Source organism: Ictalurus punctatus, chromosome 3, assembly GCF_001660625.3.
Source record: "Ictalurus punctatus breed USDA103 chromosome 3, Coco_2.0, whole genome shotgun sequence".
Classification (NCBI taxonomy): Eukaryota; Metazoa; Chordata; class Actinopteri; order Siluriformes; family Ictaluridae; genus Ictalurus; species Ictalurus punctatus.
The window spans coordinates 30458027-30476929 of record NC_030418.2 but is presented as its reverse complement, the minus strand read 5'-3'; the positions used below and the strand labels follow the sequence as shown (position 1 = coordinate 30476929).

At 38.4% G+C, this 18903-nt stretch overlaps 1 protein-coding gene across 5 annotated transcripts in view; it reads right to left on the bottom strand.

Moving 5' to 3' along the window:
• LOC108263068 (probable E3 ubiquitin-protein ligase HERC3) overlaps positions 1 to 18903 on the bottom strand; it is a 73901-nt gene that overhangs the window by 30680 nt on the left and 24318 nt on the right. For 3 of the 5 annotated variants that reach the window (XR_006982095.2, XR_006982090.2, XM_047153951.2), the window contains exons 1-8: positions 9508 to 9663; positions 6902 to 7234; positions 5053 to 5212; positions 4280 to 4356; positions 3887 to 4108; positions 2598 to 2689; positions 2104 to 2234; positions 1426 to 1580 (exon numbers count right to left, since the gene is read on the bottom strand). Coding sequence is in view for 2 of the 5 variants with exons in the window: in XM_047153951.2 (XP_047009907.1) it covers positions 1426 to 1580; positions 2104 to 2234; positions 2598 to 2689; positions 3887 to 4108; positions 4280 to 4356; positions 5053 to 5212; positions 6902 to 7124 (1060 nt within the window). In the remaining 3 variants the exon portion in view is untranslated. Of the gene's footprint in view, positions 1 to 1425; positions 1581 to 2103; positions 2235 to 2597; positions 2690 to 3886; positions 4109 to 4279; positions 4357 to 5052; positions 5213 to 6901; positions 7235 to 9507; positions 9665 to 18903 lie in introns of those variants that run through there. The other 2 variants (XM_053679882.1, XR_008396342.1) reach the window with 2 other exon arrangements.

Below are 18903 nucleotides of genomic sequence, written 5' to 3'. Positions count from 1 at the left end.
CTGAAATCCCAATCCTGTCATGCTGCATTTTGTATTTGTGAGAATCAGCAAAAACTTTTGGTATTTGTTCCACTTTCTCAACCTACTCATGGAAATGGAGATCATGTTACGGAAGCCCTAAGCGGCCATGCGTTATTTGTTTTTTTTTTCCTCTCTTATTTTCTTGTGATCTCGACATAACAGTTGTTTTCCCACGATCTCGACTTCATTCTTCCGTGTACTCGACATAACAACGCGTTGTTTTTATTGTTCCGGAGGAAGCGAAAGCTTAGCGCAATTCCGCATCGTCGTGGACAAACAAATTAGTTTTTTTCTTTGATCAGGGACTCTTGAGAAAGGGACACCACTCTCTCTTAATGCGGAGAGAAAGTCCATCTCTACAGCGGGCAATTAGTGAACGTATGATGGCGACACGATGAAGACACAGACGGGCGTGCAATGCCAGTCCTATTCACGTCGTGAGAAAACAGCCTTTTGTGACCAAGTCATGACCACGAGAAGACAAGAAAGGAATAAATAAATAAATAAATAGATAAATAAATAAATAAATATATATATATATATATATGTAAAAAATAAATTAATAATAATAATGCATGGCCACTTAAGGCTACCGAGAAAGTAGCCTTATAAAACTGAACAATAAATAGCAGAGCAAGGTATTATTATTATCATTATTATCATTATTATCATTATTATTATTATTATCGTCCCTGCGACGGACTGGAGTCCTGTCCGGTGTTTAATCCCACCAGACGCCCATTGTTTCTGGGATAGGGTCTGGATCTACCACAACCCTGACCAGGATAAAGCACTTACTGAAGATGAAAGAATGAATAAATCACTTGTTAATTATCAACCCGGATATCACTGATAGAAATAAACCCTGTAACTAACATCTGAAAAACAAACACGGATCCACCTGTCCGCTTTAGTCAATTTTAAACCCATGAGTTGCAACATGATCACAATATGCTATTTCTGTCGGTATCACGCAGCAATAACAAGCAGCTGATTAGACCCAATTATCCAATTATTTCCACCCAAATACTTGAGAGGGGGAAAACAAGACATTTTTCACATGTAACATTTTATGAATCTGGTTTAAAAAAAAAAGAACATTAAATCATCTCTAATTTCTGTCTCTGACAAAATGGTTTGTTTTTATAAAATGTAAATGTAACTCATGTGACTGATGTAAAAGTGGAAGATCCTCGGTATCTGGAAACTAGGGAAATAAATTTTCCTGCTGTGGTTTGAATGGCGCCTGTAGTCAGATTTTGTGGCGAGTCACATGCACCAGCGAAAGAGGAAAGCGCCACTTAGTGCTTTCATCAAACGAGAGGTACTGAAAATGCCTGTACAAGGCTCATGACAAATAGCATTACTTATCTCATGTGATGCCACGACGGCGTGTTTAACCACCTGTTTGTGTGTTGGTGAGAAAAGGAGGCTGGATGTTTCGGACTGGAAGGGGGATCATGGCGTTTCCTCTGGTCCCTAAGCCGAGCTGGCCCTGAGCGTTACAGCCGAAGGCGTACACCAAGCCGGTGGAGGACACGAACGCCAGCGTGTGGTGTCTGGAACAGATATGAAGGAAAAGTTCCCATCAAGAAAATGATCAAAACATAGTGAGTAATGCAACAAATGAATAATAAAAAAAAAATGTTGCGGAATGTAATCCCCGCCCTCAAGTTGAATTAAAGCCTTCTTTAGCGTGAGGTTTAATTTATAGTGGTAAGATTGGATTCCTACTAATTCTTGCCAATTTTCTGGAAACAAAAACAATCCGGGATGTGTTATTTGAAAATATTCAACTTCAAAGTGGTAACTGTAACTCCACAACGTCAGGGCCAAATCAACCTCCCACCCCACCCCCCCCACCCCCCGACATCACATGACACTTCATGGCCCAAATCTACGGAAAGTCTGCGGTAATTTAGAAAAAATTGCAAGCTCCTCCGAATATCGCGATGCTTGCTTGATTTTGCGTTCATTTCTGCAATGTCTGCTGTCGTGAATGTCTCACTAATTACTCTGAAGGCAGCAATTAACACTAAAAGGAATAAACTAACACGATCTTAGGCATTAATTCCTGTGTACCTGCCACAGGCGATTTGAGACACCTCGGTGCCCATGAGCTCCAAAACCCTGCGTGGCAGAGGCTCATTGTTGGTAGAGTCGTGTCCCAGCTGTCCTCTCGACCCGTTTCCAAACGTAAACAGACCTCCATCCTGTACAAACAAGATGTTTAATTGCTCTTTTTATTTTATTTCTTACTTTTTCCCCCTCACTGTTAAACCTACTTGTCCATCACACAACCACAAACAAAACACTAATTGTGATTTGTACATTGCATTTGTATTTTTCATGCCCTATCCCACCTGACAACACCTCTCATTACTCAGCTCGTTACATTATGCAGTGTTGTCACCTTCCAGGTTTTTACTTCAGCAATCCAGATGTACAGATTTGTTTCTAAACAGATTAAATCTCTGTCCAGACCCAGTTTAAGCAAATCTGTATGCTTCATTTAAATCCAAGAGATTTCAGTCAAATCCAACAGATGACACTGGGGACACAGAGTGTATCTGTACCTTGGTCAGAGCGGCTGTGTGTTCCTCCCCACAGCAGATGTAGACCACTTTCTGTGAGCGCAAGAATTTAATGTGGCAGGGAACAGCCCGATCTGTTTGAACAACGAGAAGAAAAAAAAAAAAAAAAATTTATTTCCCTATGTACATGGCAGCACATACAATTTAATTTATAATTTTATATATATATATATATATATATATATATATATATATATATATATATATATATACACACACACACACACACACACATACACACACACGCACACATATATATGCACACTATATAACTGATCAGTTGCATCATGTTTAGCATCTGTATGCTGCTAAACGGAGCTTATAGTCTCTAGTTCATCATTATGCAATCTACATGTCTAAATCAACGCACCTGCTTGAAAGACGTTGCTTGGATTATTAATCACACTTTTAAATACCCGGTTTAATTAAAAGGCTAAACGAGGCCATAAAGGTAGAGGTAGAACACGTATTTCTGACTTCAGAATGGGTGCTAATACTTTATAGCAATGCAACATTTGATTGTCCATCTGAAGCAGTGACAACTGAGCACGATTCAGCACGGTGCAGATTTTAGTTTTTTCCCTTTTTACTTTGCCATTCAGAATTCCCATTGGCCATCGTTCACCTTCTGGTTCGAAATGGCATCAGGAGTCGGCATCAGGAACGTGAATGGACTGCGTGGGCTCAAACCAAAAGTGAAAGGAATGAAACATGCAGATTGGCGGTCAAGTGGTAACTACAGTAGAGATCGACCGATAAACGGTTTTACCAATATCTTTCACGATATTTAAGCATTTTTCCATAATCGGTTATCGGGTTTGTAATATCGGATCCACCGATAAATGACGCCGTCTTGTGCGCTACTGCAGCACTAAATCTGACAGGAGACAAGTCAACATCGGTGCTGACACCACAGCAATTTGCCAATGATTATACTGTTTTTAAATACTTTTTATTCATTAAAATACGACATGTCATAGCTATAGAAATGATAACATTAACATAAAGATTTTAACATAACATTGAACATTAACAAAACCTGCGACTCGAGTTAGAACTGGCACTACTGTCTGCACTGCTGTTATAGAAAATTAATCACCACATTCTGAAAAATCAGAATTGTGAACTCAATAGTACTGAATAGAGATATGTCTAGAATTTCCAAATGACTGCCCGTGATTAAAAAGGCGCTCATTGAGATATGTGTTATGGGACGTTTCCATGAGCATGAGCATGAGTATGGCTACCTCTGTCCTCTGTGCGTCTCTCACCTTGCTCATCGTTGAGGCCCAGCTGCCCGGCGCTGTTCCTGCCCCAGCCGAACACGGCTCCGGAGAGAGACAGGGCGAAGCTGTGGTCTCCTCCGGCGCTGATCTGACTCAGTGGGATCCCACACAGAGACTTGAGGGGTTGAGGAGACAGAGAGCTCGGCTCACCTTTCCCCAATCCCAGCTGACCGCTCGAGTTCTGACCCCACGTGAACAACTGACCATCTGAGAGAATGAAAAAGAAGCAGACCAAAAAGTCACTTTCAGCATGTAGATCAACAGTGAGTCCCAAGTCTGATTAAAAAAAATAATTGCCTGATAAGGAGTACAGAGTAATAACGATAATAATAATAATAATAATAATAATAATAATAATGAATACATCTGAGGTCTCACCTTTAGAAAGTGCGATACAGTGCTGGTTGCCACACATGACTTGTGAGATCCGATGTTCACACAACTTCTTGATCAATCTGTACGTTCGGGCGATACGAGATGTACATAAATTTAGACACGGCTAAATTAGATTTCACATAACAACCATTATAAATGACGAATAAGAGCATATTCGTCATTAAATTCATCTCATTATGTAAATAATTACAGTAAAATTCCTGGGTGTGGTGGAAGAAATTTAAATATCAGGGAATGATTTCGGTGAAAACATTTCATTAATAATCGGATATGAATTTTGAAGAGAGTAAAAGGCAACCTTCTTTGTGCAGCTTCGTTTTGTTTGCTTGTTTGACAGTTTTACAGATGAAAAAAAAAATATATATTCTGGGAGGAATCTTGCACCCGCATTAACGATTCTAAGTCTGCCGTCACCGCTCGAATGTCGCTCATGGTATTAAAAATCATAAGAGGACAACCGGACAAAAAAACCTCCCACAGCTTCATTCAACAGTCAGACAGGATTAAGGGAAATTACGTACAGGATTTTGATTTCTCACGATTTTCCCATTTAAAATAATCACAATAAACCACTGAATTGTTCAGAACCGCTAGCTTAAAAAAAAGAAAGGGAAAATGAGAATTTGCACCATTTCAAGTTTAAGGAGAATAAAGGAGGACGGAAATGTATTAGCAGCTGTGCAGTTGGGAAATGATAAGTTCATGAGATCATACAAGCCTAGTAAGGGTTGTCTTCGTTCTATATGTCTTCTTACCGGGGAACTCGGACGGCTTCCTCTGCAGTGCCGAGACCGAGCTGCCCCGACTCGCCCGAGCCCCACGCGAACACCTGCCCTTGCTCACTCAGTGCCAAAGAGTGGGCCTGCCCACATGCCACGCCTGCAATCTTCTGGGCATCCAGCGCCCCGACCAGCTCTGTGGACACACACACACACACACGCAAACGATTAGGTAACGTAAAATCATAATTTACTGATTCGTATTCCGTAAACGCCATGTATCCGGAGTCCATCCTGGCAACACTAGGCATGAGGTGGGAATACATCCTGAAATCCATCGCAGGGCACCATGCACACACATTCACACACACACATTCACACACACACATTCACACCTAGGGGCATATTTTTGGGAGCATGTCTCAATCTTCACGTACTGCGAGCAAAATTACATCCAGATTGTACTCGTCTCACTTCTGTTTCGCCGACCTCGGTTGTTTAGCTGTGACAGGGTCAATTCAAACAAGTCACACAAATTTCTAAACCTGGGGGAATTCCAACTCTCGACCTGCCCGCTTTCGATTTGATCAGAAAGTAAAACTGCTTTAAAATTCCACACTGTCCTCAGCTCGGTAAGCTTCGTCCGCCTGCCTGCATCTCAGTTACCGATGATGACTCAGGCATGTTCGGTATTCAGTGAATACGAGCAAGCGGTGCTGGGAGCAGTGGCGTGTAGGACGTTCTATACTTATCCTGCAAATAAAATCGCTGTCAAATCACCATGGTTTATGAGGAATAAAACTGCTACTGCTGTTCCTAGGAAATAAATCAACTTCACGGTGGTGACATTAACTCCGCTTTGAGACAGGGCGCATCGGTACCTATTATGATATGACACTGCATTATGTCATGTTTTATTTCTTACATATCTTGGTATATTTATGAGCGTAAAAAGTATAGTATTTTGCAGAATCTGCAAAATGTTAATAATTTTTTTTTTTAATGAAAAAAACATATAAATCACATCTAGTCCACAAGACACAATACAAACTGAATTTACACAAATGAACCAGTTCAAAAGTTTACGTACACCCGATTATTAATACCGTGTGTTGTTACCTGGATGATCATCGACCGTGTTTATGTTTTGTGAGAGTTGTCCATGAGTCCCTTGTTTGTCCTGAGCAGTTAAACTGCCCACTGCTCTTCAGAAAAATCCTCCAGGTTCTGTAGATTCTCTGCTTTTCCAGCATCTTCTGCATATTTGACTCTTTTCCAACAGTCGCTATATGATGCCAAGATCCATCTTTTCACACTGAGGACGACTGAGGGACTCGGACACGACTATTACAAAAGATGCAAACGTTCACGATGCTCAAGTAGGCAACACTAAGACCTAGGGGGGTGTAAACGTTTGCACAGGATGATCCGTCTAAATTGTTATCATTTTATTTAAAAGATCTCATTTGTTTCCATTAAGTACTGCCCTTCAGAAGCTACATAAGATATTTAGATGTTTCCCTGAGGCCAAAAAAATATGGTGGCGTATGGAAACGTCTGACCTCAACTGTAGTTACAATTTTAAATTAATCATGGTAAGTTCTTTGTACCGTTCTATTATACGTGATCCATATAAAATATTCAGTGGAATACAATTCGGCATTTATTACCGGCGATATCTCCCTAAATCATGCTGGTTGGTGGATCGGCGTTTTTGTTTCTACGCTCAGAAAATCTACGATAAAAAAAAAAACAACCCTTTTGATATTCATCTTTCACAGTCTATTAGTAGTTTTAAAACAGATCAAAAGCATCGATCATAAAATAAAACCAAACATGACTACAGTTATATATAGTTATGATTATTATCGCTCTAGCTCCTTACCAGGCTTGACTCCAGGCTTCTCGTGGCCCAGCTGTCCGCGACTGTTGGACCCGCACGTGTAGACGCTCCCATCGTGCATCAGGAACAGCGAGTGTTGCCCGCCGCATGCCGCTTCTTTCAGCCCTCTGCCGTCGAACACGCAGCAGCTCCGCGGCTCAAACACAGCGGCCTCGGATACAGCGAGGCCGAGCTGACCCCAATTGGAACTGCCCCAGCACAGCATCGCCACTCACGCACCGAGAGATGGGTATAAAGGAGAACGAGGACAGACACAGGGCAGTGCAGCCTTAGGCTATGTGGCCCTGCCTTCTCCCCTTCGAGTGGATGACGAGCCTGGAAGAATAAAAAAAAAAAATAATAATAAAATTCTGCCATTAGAGACTATGTAAGAAAATTTGTTTACAGACTTACAAACGAAAGCAAACCCATAAGCGATCTCACGCAAAACAGAGGAAACAGAGGAAGCCGGAGGAAACCCCAGAAGCACGGGGAGAATATGCAAGCCCATCGAATATGCAACTCCAACTCCATGCACACAGGGTGGAGATGGGATTCGAACCCCCAACCCCGGAGGTGCGAGGCACCCGTGCTAACCACTAACTGTATTAGTGTGAACTGAATTACTGTCAGGTTTTTTTTTAATACATTGATCTGGACCACGGTCCATCAGTTGACGACCCTTGTTCTATAAATTAAAAGCATATTTATTTAGCTTGTTCTTTTTTTTTTTTTATTTCAAAAACATGTTATGATTTGTAATCATTCTCATAGACTATTAAGCAATTCAATAATAATAATAATAATAATAATCATAAGTACTCTGTTCAGACTATTTATATGAAGAAGTGTTTTTTGCAACTTTAGAGACTCGAATTAATAGTGCTCAAAAGAAAACAAAAAAGTAAGAGTGCACAGTGGAACAGTGGAGTAAGCAGGGTCCCTGGTTCAATCCTGAGCTCGGGTTACAGCCTGTGTGGAGTTCCGCATGTTCTCCACATCTCCGCATGTCCTCCTGGTCCTCTGGTTTCCTCTCGCCTCTCAAAAACATGCCAGTCGGTGACTTAAGCCATTTTCCACTGCACGGTACGGCTCAACTCGACTCGCCTTACTTTTCTGGGCTTGCTTTTCCACTGCCGCCTCAACACGGGTGCCATCTTCCACTCGCCTTCACGCAGGAATAATATTGTATTATCGAAGCCCTGTACAAACGCACACTCAGGACGTATTCCAAATGCCTGTCCTGTTCACGGACTCTATCAAGGATGTAAAATAACGGCGCTCTACAACCTACATAGTGCTCGATATGACCAAATTAGATTCGACAGGAGAAACTTCAATAAACACCTGTTTGGAAACCAGTAACAAGAGAGATGTAAAAATCTAAGACGGAAACCTTAATGAGATAAACGATACACCATGTTCAATTAATAGAATATTACCGTACACAAAGTACATATTAAATGGCACAATACAGAACCACTCGTTAGGGAGAATCCTCACTTCCTCAGTGCGTGGCTCATATTTAGTATCGGCTCGGCTTGCCTGGAACCTCGACCGAAGTGGTACTAAAAAAGGTACCAGGTACGATCCACAGTGGAAAACGCCCAAAAAGCGAGCAGACTCGACCGAACCGTACCGTACCGTGCGGTGAAAAAGCCCCATAAGCTACTGTATACTAAACTGGAATCCTAACCTGGATAAGGTAATCACTGAAGATGAGTTAACTATTCCAATTAATAACCTAACTATAATTATAATTATTAATATTACACTCTGTAACGAAATGACCTCCAATCCATGGTGGAGTCCAGCCTCACGCCCAATGCTATTATTATCATCATCATTATTATTATTATTATTATTATTATTATTAACCTATTTCAAATAGATTTAAAAAAAAAAAAAAAAAAAAAAAATATCCTGACCTAAAGTTTGTTTCAGGAATATATTCCCCCTTTCCTAAATAGAAATAAAACACGTCATATATAAAATAATAAATAAAGCCTGTCTATGAAGACGAAGGTTAATCTAGTCACTAAACACAGAAAGCAGTCAGCTAGTTAAGCTAGTTACAGAGCTCCCTATCTCATCCAGATACACTAGATGTTTCAACTGAACGCATTTTTGCTCTGAAATGTTGACTAGATTAATTTTGTTATGTAAATCAGGAGAATAAATAACAAGCTAGGCTGCTAAACTGATGCAACTAGCTAACCCTTATCTCTCCCTGGAGGAAGAACAGCAGCTAGCTGGAGATTTGAACAAACCGTTGCTGTCAACAAATAAACAAACAAACAAACAAACAAACAAACAAATAAATAAATAAATAAAATGAAGATTCGCTTTCAATCTTATTAACACACACGTCAAATGTGAACGGTGTCACGGGCTCTATATCATTAATGGCTCGATTCTATAATCACAACAAATCTTCAAAATGAAAAACAACTGCCAATAACAGATAGGCTAAGCACCTAGCATAGCTAGCAAACACTATCAACTGTCCAAAAACCAAGCTAGCAAGCTAGTTAACCGAGCAGGCAAAAAAAAAACAACAACAACGAAATATTACGAATGACAAAATGTAATCATTAAAAACGACCTACCTTGAAAGGCACATACCCGTTTCACTTATGGCTGGTTATTTTCTGCTTCTCCGTATGTTATGATAATAACAAGGAAGTTACAGCGAAGGTCTCATCCCAAATACAGCTATACACCCTACGTAGGTTGACTATACTGTATATGAAGCGGGATGACGCCTTCGCTCCCTATGTAGTGAACTATATATAAATAGGACGCTGTTTGGAATGTAGTTTAAGATTATATTGGGGGCGTCACTGGTCACGTGGTTGTGCCACTGCCAAGAGTAGATAAGAGGGCCAAATACATAATTAATGCATGTTTTCTTTCATTTTATTAAGACGTCTTTAAATAAAATATGTCTAAAAGCCACTGGGGGCTACTTTAGGTGATTATATTTGTATTAGACTGTTCGTTTTTAAAGCAGGTTTGTATTTATTTAAATATGAATAGGAACATAAAAGGCAGGAGTTATTATAATTGTTTAATATTAAGTAGGGTGAATTTAGATATATTAGGACATCAGGAAAATTGTGGCAAAGCTTGATATTTCTAGCCCTTCCAGCAGATCGGTTTGATAGAAATAACACGTGGCATGATATAAAGGGGGGTGGGGTCAAAGTCAAACATGAAGTTGAAAAAAAAAATTGACATAAATTATAGGTTTAGAAAATTGTCATGACTGATATGTTTTGCATATTTACGATAAGACAGAATACGCTAAGAAAATGTGCTGGACGTTTGTTCAAGTCATGACGGTGTACACTATTTGGCCAAAGGTTTGTGGACACCTTATATATACAGAACATGTATCATCAAAAGCAAAGCTATAAAAACCTTGAAGAACTACACAACCAGGACCCAGAATTAGAAACTAAGCAACAAAAAAAAAAGCCATGAAAACCGAGGAAACAAGGCTTAAAACTGCAGTACCAGCCCATATAATTCACAAAATACACAACACAGTGAGACTGACTACAAGAAGCAGGATGTAAACAAACTTGAACCGTAAAGTAAGTAAACGCCGGTGTACTGTAACACACAGTACGCACATGCCCACGCCCACGTTTACTTTTTAATCATAATATATGAAGACATAACATGATAATTTGTCTCCTTAATTTGGACAATTTCTCCTTAATTTGGGCCCAATTTGGACATTTTCACTTAGGGGTGTACTCACTTTTGTTGCCAGCGGTTAATACATTAATGGCTGTGTGTTGAGTTATTTTGAGGGGACAGCAAATTTACACTGTTACACAAGCTGTACACTCACTACTTTACATTGTAGCAAAGTGTCATTAGTTCAGTGTTGTCACATGAAAAGTTATAATCAAATATTTACAAAAATGTGAGGGGTGTACTCACTTTTGTGAGATACTGTACCTGTGTGAATAGCCCAAATGTTGCAAATGTAGTGTTTTGAAATATTGCATATATTCTTTTGCATATATTATATATTATTTAACAATAAAACTATACACTGTCCAAATATGTTTAAACTTAAAATATTACAATTGTCATAAAATTGTTAGAGAGAGAGAGAGAGTTACAGTAGATGATTGTACTATTCTGTAAATATTAATAAATAAAAAAGAAGCAATTATTGATAAAGTGTATCACATGAGGCAAAGGTCACTATACACACAACACAGTGAGACTAACTACAAGAAACAGTATGTAAACAAACTTGACCCATGAAGTAAGGAAACACAAGTGAACTGTAACACATACAGTACTAATGCCCTATCATCTTTGCCAATAAGTCTGCAAATCACCCACCCAAGTTTATAGACTGTTTTGATCATAATATATGAAGACATAACATGATAATTTGTCTTCTTAAAACCCAGCAAACCACACTTTTAGACTTGTCCAAAAACTTCACAATAAGTGATGGCATGAATGAGTTTGTCTCGAAGTATATGGATGCTGCTGTAGTTTGGAAGACGTAAAACGCCGTAGCAGGTCTGGGCCGAAGGGAAACGCTCATCTGCATCGGTATAGTTGTGTCTCACAATTATCAGCCGCAGTTTGGAGAGTCCTCCTACAGGCAGGCGATCTGTCCCATAGACGAAAGCTGGAGAAAATTTTAAACAGCTTAAAAAAAATAACAGAAACTAAATGTGTGCACACTCTCAGTGCATACTATGAGCAAAATAAATGAATATAAGATCAGCAGGTGTTAAATAATATATTATTTCATGAATATGACCCTATAACAAAAACCTAAAATTCTCTAAACCTTAGATATATATACATATGTATATATATATATATATATATATATATATATATATATATATATATATATATATATATATATATATATATATATTCCTTCAGTTTTATGCTTTATTACCAGTGCTTGTCTCATAATATTAAAATGTTTTCTTGTAGTAATTGGAGACTTTTCTTATGATAATGAGATGCTGAAGGGGATTTTTTTTTTTTTCTTCCATGAGAGCAGTGTGGATCAGTGTCCCAGTATTGAACTTACTCAGAAACTTCTTCTGGTCCTCTTCATTCAGCTCAAAGAAAACAGACCAGAAGTTCTGGATGAGTTCATCTGAGGGTCCACAGTGTTCATATGTGACTCCCTGAAGAAAATCAAATAAACAAATATATATCATTTCTGTTATAGTATGCAAAAACTGTGAGGAATAAACTATCTGAACAGTTTGTACCTTTTGGAGCTCCGCCCACTCGTATTTAGACATGCCGTAAAGTAAGTCTCTGAGCTCTTCAGGCTTGAACATCTTCCAGAAAGGAATGGGGTTTCCACGTGAAAAACCTTTCTCAAACTTTTTAAACTGTTTCTTTACAGACTTGTTAAAAACAAAGTCGACGTACAAGTCCACGTATTTCTGCCTGTAGAAGACGGGAATGCATTAAGCTCTGATATAAATTCATATAAACAAGCACACAAAGAGATATACACATTCATGGGTGGATGTGGGTTTACTTGTAAGTTGTTTCAGGCTCAAGTTAAAGCATAAGCAAAAAAAAAACAAAGATCAAAATAAATGCAGGAAACAGATTATTTTAAGGGTTCAAATCCATGGGATGAAATTAGGCTCAAAATTATTAACAAATGCGTGCACAGTTATCCACAAACTTGATAAATGTTGCTATACACGAACAAATGCCTTACAATTTGGGTCTGCGAAATTCAGAATTAAATGAATGTGCAGCGATTTGTACAAGTAGAGACTTATTTGTGAATACAAATGTGCTATTTTGTATTTAGTCAAAGTGTTTGGGAGGTGGGAGAAAACCCACCTCCCAAAGAGAGAACCCTGAGGAAAAAAAAAAAAAAGAGAGGCACTTTATACCTGTTAGCTTTTGTGACTGGGATTTCTGCTCCATTTGGAATGAGCTCTTTTCCTTTCACCTTTCAAGAGAAAACAAAACTCATACAGGCACCATTTACCTTTCAAATATCAAGTAAACCTCATCTAATTAATCTTACTGTGAAATCCAAGCAGAGCTCCTCCACAACGTCCTCGTCTTCCATCAGTACATTTTTTAGACTTCTATGTTGGGAGAGAACAAGAAACGTGGTTTTGAAAGTCTATTTTGAATCTACATGGAGTGTGTTATTTGTTAAAAGAAATGATTCTCAACCTGGCCTCCACTGGTGACAGCTCCTCCAGGTCACTGAAAGTTGGACTGAGGTTCAGCAGCTTCTTGAACAGTGCCACTGGGAAGCCGATGTTCATAAAACACTGATTATAAAAGGCCAATCCACAGATGACACCAATGAAGTACAATTCCTCCTGACTGGAACCAGAATCCTACAATGAATTAGAAATCAGATAGCGTTTACAGTCTTGTACTGACTTTCTCTCTAAGCATAATTGAAAATCCACTTCCACTTACCTCAGTAGAGAACCAGAAGAGTCCCGAGTCCTCGGATGCTTGAATAGCACTGCAGTCTTTTCTTATTTCCTGTCCGAGCAGGGTGAAGAATTCAACACACAGACCTCCATCATCGAATCCAGCCTCTAGAGAAAACTGCACCTGTCATCAAGAGAAAAACGGAATTTAAGGATGTAATTAAACATTTTTCAGTACCATAATAAAATAATTACATCATCTTAAACAAACCTTTAAAGGGAGAGAAAAATCATGTCTGCTTTTTTTCAGGTACACAAGTGTGTCAGCCAACACTGTTTCTCTGTTCACACACAGACTGTTTCCAAAGTTGAAAAAAAGCAAAGGGTCCATGTGTCGTTCCTTTAAAAACTTAATGAAAAAAAAAAATCACACAATATAGTTACACCGAGGACAGGTTGAATAGATTTTAATAAAATGTTGATGTCCGAGTCGGTCTTTTATGTCTGAGATTGAGTCTGCTTACTTGGAACATGAAGCATTTACTCTTGATGTCAAGGATAAATGGATAACATGTAAGCCGTTCCATACTTGCCTAAAAAAATAATAATAATAATTTTAAACACACACACAAACACACACACACAAACACACACACATATATATATATATATATATATATATATATATATATATATATATATATAGTTACAATATAGGCAATATAGTTACAGTTATACATATAGTTACAAATGCCATAACAATCATTACTACATACCAAAAAGTTGTACATAATTTCTCTTTGCCTGTTGTCATAGAACTGTAGAGAGTAACAGGACAGTGAGTAAAGGCAGTGGTAGAGATGCTCCTGTGCTAGTAACCAGAGTTTGTGATTTCAAATCCTAACTTTACAAACATTTGGACATAGGAAGTTGTCTTGAAACATACAGTAACACATATTCTATATCCTAATTATCATGGTTTTACATGCTCCATGCTTTCCATCATTTTGAGCACCACATGCTTGTGTTTTTATTTTGGTCCTGTCTTCCTGGTGGTTTCACTTGGTTTATTTCCCTGATTGTGTTCACCTGTTCCTTGTTTCTTCTTAATTAGCTGTGTATTCATATTCTCTGTGTTGTATTGCGAAGTTGTATTGAGTGTTGTGATATTAATTCTGAGACATTTAATTCTGTTTCCTGAGTTAGTCTCCTGTCTTTTTGCTCCATTTATCATCATGGATTATCCAGTGTTAACCCTGTCTGCCTGTGGTTAGGTTTCCTGGAAATGCCCTGATAACATTCTGCGTGAACACACTCTGCGTCCAGTCCCTAACCCTCTCTTACAGTAATTCCCCATTATACAACAGTTAGTTCCGGTCTACTAATTTTATTGGTCTGGTGGCGTTTCAAGATCGCATATATTTCCTATAACCACAGATGGATGTTTCACTATGTGTATTACTTCACTCATCTGTGTTCACCATGTAAAATGGAAAATGATACTTTTCCGGAATATATCTTATGAAAGCTTGTCAGTTGAAAATGAAAATAAAGAAGGGATGCCAATTTTAACAGAAGCACCTTTAACAGGAATGTATAGTGAACTAGCTGACATGCTATAAAGTAAATGTGCCTTCTGAGGGATCTATTTCCACTAGTGGAGCGAAAACAAACAGAACATTTCCCCATTTGTGTCTAAAACATGATACTAATATCTTGATTATATTGTAGAAATGTTGTTTTAAAGCAATATCACACAAGCAAGAGTGCAAGTTATACTGAATATCAGCATGGCTGTGATTATCTGCGGTGGCGAATATTTCTTAAATCACCCACAGCATAAGAAATTCTCTAAAAGCCTACGGTTTAAAAAAACTTTTAGAAACTTCATTTTCATGATCATCTTACCCAAAAGTTTTCAGGCAGATTCAGATTCCTCGCCTACCAAACAAATCAAGAATAAGAACTCAAAGAATTTCAAAATACCAACATGAGATGTTGGAATAACTTCCACACTTACCATGTCAAAAAAGTCACAGAGCTTCTTGATAAGGAAGTAACCCTCAGTCAAGCGCACAACTCTCTGTCTATTAATCTGCATACAAGTTGACATTTTGTTGATAAGACAAAAAAATGCTAGTGATATTAAATGCTTATACTCATTATTATACTGTTATTATAATGCCATATTCAATCATTAAACACCTCCAAAATGAATTCATGTCTAAAAGGCAATAAGAGAACACTTCACTTCTTACATTGTAAAGCTTCTGCAGAACCTTCAGCACAGGCGTTACTTCAGTCCAGTGGTCACATTTTGCAGTCATCATCAGCGACATGAAGTGAGCACACACTGAGTGAAACATCTTCACCAGAGTCCTGAAGTAGTAGTATTGTAGTTTGGTCCACAGGCTGGCTGAAGGAATTTCGCACATAATGAGCACTAATGTTACAATATAAACTAAATATTTACACTGTACTGATGTTCTAGAGTTTAAATAAGGAATACAACCCTTGGGGGTGTGCTGTTATAGGAAAAATAATGAACAGCAGGGTGGGTCCAATGCAAAGCACTGGGAGTTACTGTTACCACTGAAAATTTGTTTCTCCAACAATTTTATCCATTTATAGTTACACAGCAAAATCCCCAGTGTTGATTTAACACCCAGAGTGCTGAATGTACACCCTACAGTGTTTATATAAGTCCATTGGACACAAATGAACACTCGGGGTGTTAATTCACTGTGTACATTTAATGTTCGGAATGATTGAATAAATGAATTGATGAATGCAAATAAGTGCTAAGGATTCATAAAGTGTACATACTCAAGACATCCAGTGACTCGGGCTGGAGTTTTAAGATGGCAGACGCCAGAGAGATAGTGAGCTGTGTGGCATGTCCTTTTTTGTTCAGCACTCTGAGGAGTTCAGGCAGGATGAGGTAAACCCTCAGAGCCTCCACACCAGCAGCAGTTGGGCCCAGAGAGGGCAGAAGATCTCTCTGTACAGTTCCCTCTACCTGTGAAGAAATCAAATTTTATGAGACTTAAGGCAAATACATAGAAGTGCAATAAATCGAAAAATACATTCCTTATAGTATCTTTAACGTTTCATCAGCAGAACCATACCACTGATAAAACTTTGTCGTTTTTGGCCAGCTTCGTAAAAGCAAGACGAGCCAATGATAAATCCAGCCCAGAAGTCACTACTGATGTTTTATAATGCTTGTCACTGCTAATGATAAAAAAAAAATCACAGATTTCTGTGATTAGTATACTGATGAATATGGGCTAATGTGAATATGAATGAATTATTGCATATTTGTACCTTTTCTCAATGAAACTACCATTGATGCATGATGCTGATGAGAACATTTTCTTGATTTCCCTACAATGTAAAAGAGACAATAAGATGAGTGACTGGGTATGTTTGTATGACTGAGTCCTGTTGCAGAGACAGGGTTTATGGGTAGGCAAGGTGCTAATCGTATGTTGTGTATATATCGGTGGTGCTGCGCATCAACCAGCTTCCAGAGGTGGGATCGGAAACATCGTGACAAGAAGTTGTGGCCCTTCTTCCACAGGCTTTATCAAGGATTTCAGAGTAATATTGGCAGAGTGGAGAAAAGCAAAATGAATCTATTTGCATACACAATTCCCTTTATTTTGCATATTTAGGTAGAAATGCCCCAATATGCGCATTCATTATGGCTACTGTGCAGTTTGTAATTAGTTTTTGGTTGACAAAATGCATCACAAAGCTGTAGGTACTGTTGCCTAATACAAACATCCAGAAAACTAGGACCCCAGGATTTACAAGAGTGAGAGATAGAGAGAGAGAGAGAGAGAGAGAGAGAGAGGGAGAGAGAGAGACAGAGGGAGAGACAGAGAGAGAGAGGGAGAGAGGGAGAGAGAGAGAGAGAGGGAGAGAGAGAGAGGGAGAGAGAGAGAGAGAGAGAGAGAGAGAGAGAGAGAGAGAGATGTATTCTTGTGTATTGCCCATAAATATGATATAATCCGCAATTTTAAAGCTTCTTTTTTTGCATTAAGATTTGGTACTATGACGATATTATATCATTATTAATTATGTCACAGTAAGCGGATATCTTCAAGATTGTCGTGATATTTTTGCCACATTTCCCACTTTGTTTGTGATTATTTTTATTATTCTTTCATGCTGTGCACAAAATGACTAGTATGTTGTATCTAATAGACAAGACAAAATAAATTAAAACTAAGACCCACGACTGAGAATGTAATGAAATGAGTGTATGAAATCATGAAAAGTATTATATATTGGGTGACGACTATTCAAGCCGCTGTTAAGATAGATTTGCTTTGTAGCCTGAACTACTGTCACAGCTGCTGTTAAAGAAAATTAATCGTCACCTTCTTACCGATCGGATCTGCCGAACAAGTATTGGCATTCTGTTCAACATTCAATTTAGCATTCCATTTTAAAATCTGGTTTTCAAGGAACTATTTGGAAAAGTTCTACTCAAGTGTAATGATGCTTTCCTTCATACCTTTGGTTTCTTTTCCATACTTTTGAGTTACAGTCTGAAATCCAGCGATCCATCATTTCATCATCCAACACTGCTGTACTGCATGAACTCAGATTTGAACTTGCTTGAACATCATCCTTTGAAGAAAAAAAATATATTACGTTGACAATGAAAGTGTAAGTGTCATTTTTAAACCACATTTATATTGCTCACCATTGTAGAGATAAAGATGACAGAAAGATTTCCTCCAGCAGTAATTTTCTTAATCATCTGATCATATTCTGTAAAAAAAAAAAAAACACAACAAAAATAGGATTATATATCTTTAATGACCAGTTGTCACTAACTAAATTAAATACAGTCATCTGTTTTCAAAAGTGTGCTAATAGTGTACTGACCTGGTGGCAACTGGACAGGAAGTGGCACACACTGATTGGCCCTCTGGCCAATTCCCAGCTGACCTTGCTCTCCACATCCGAATGAGTAGATTTTGTTTGAAGATTCAACCAATGCCAGAGTGTGATGCCTGGAATTCAAGAGAACAAGCTTCAAATGAATTACTGCTATCAGATGTAACTATGATAAGAAGATGGGCTGTGCTGTTACAGGAAAATAATCAACAATCAGGTGCCGTGATTTGTGTCAGGGCCTTACCACCCCATGCCAATTTATTTTTAATAACAGCTTAACTTAATAACATGTTTAATAACCCTCAAGTGTTTTATTAGATCCATTTTCCATGCCACTATGGACAATTTGGAAATGCCAATCAGCCTACAATGCATGTCTTTGGACCGGAGGAGGAAACTGGGAGCCTGGAACAAGATATATACATTACATATGATGCTTAATTTTATTTTAAATGCATTTTAAAGTTAAGCTACATGCACTTTCACATGCATCCCTGTGATGAGTGTTTATATTGTGAAATGTGCAATTCAGTACCTTGCATCTTTGATTTTGCATATTAGAGGTAGTTACTTACCGTCCACAGACTATTTGGGACACTTTGGACCCCCAGAATTCAGCAACAATATGGGGATGATGTTCATCTCTGAATGAGTTGTGTCCAAGCT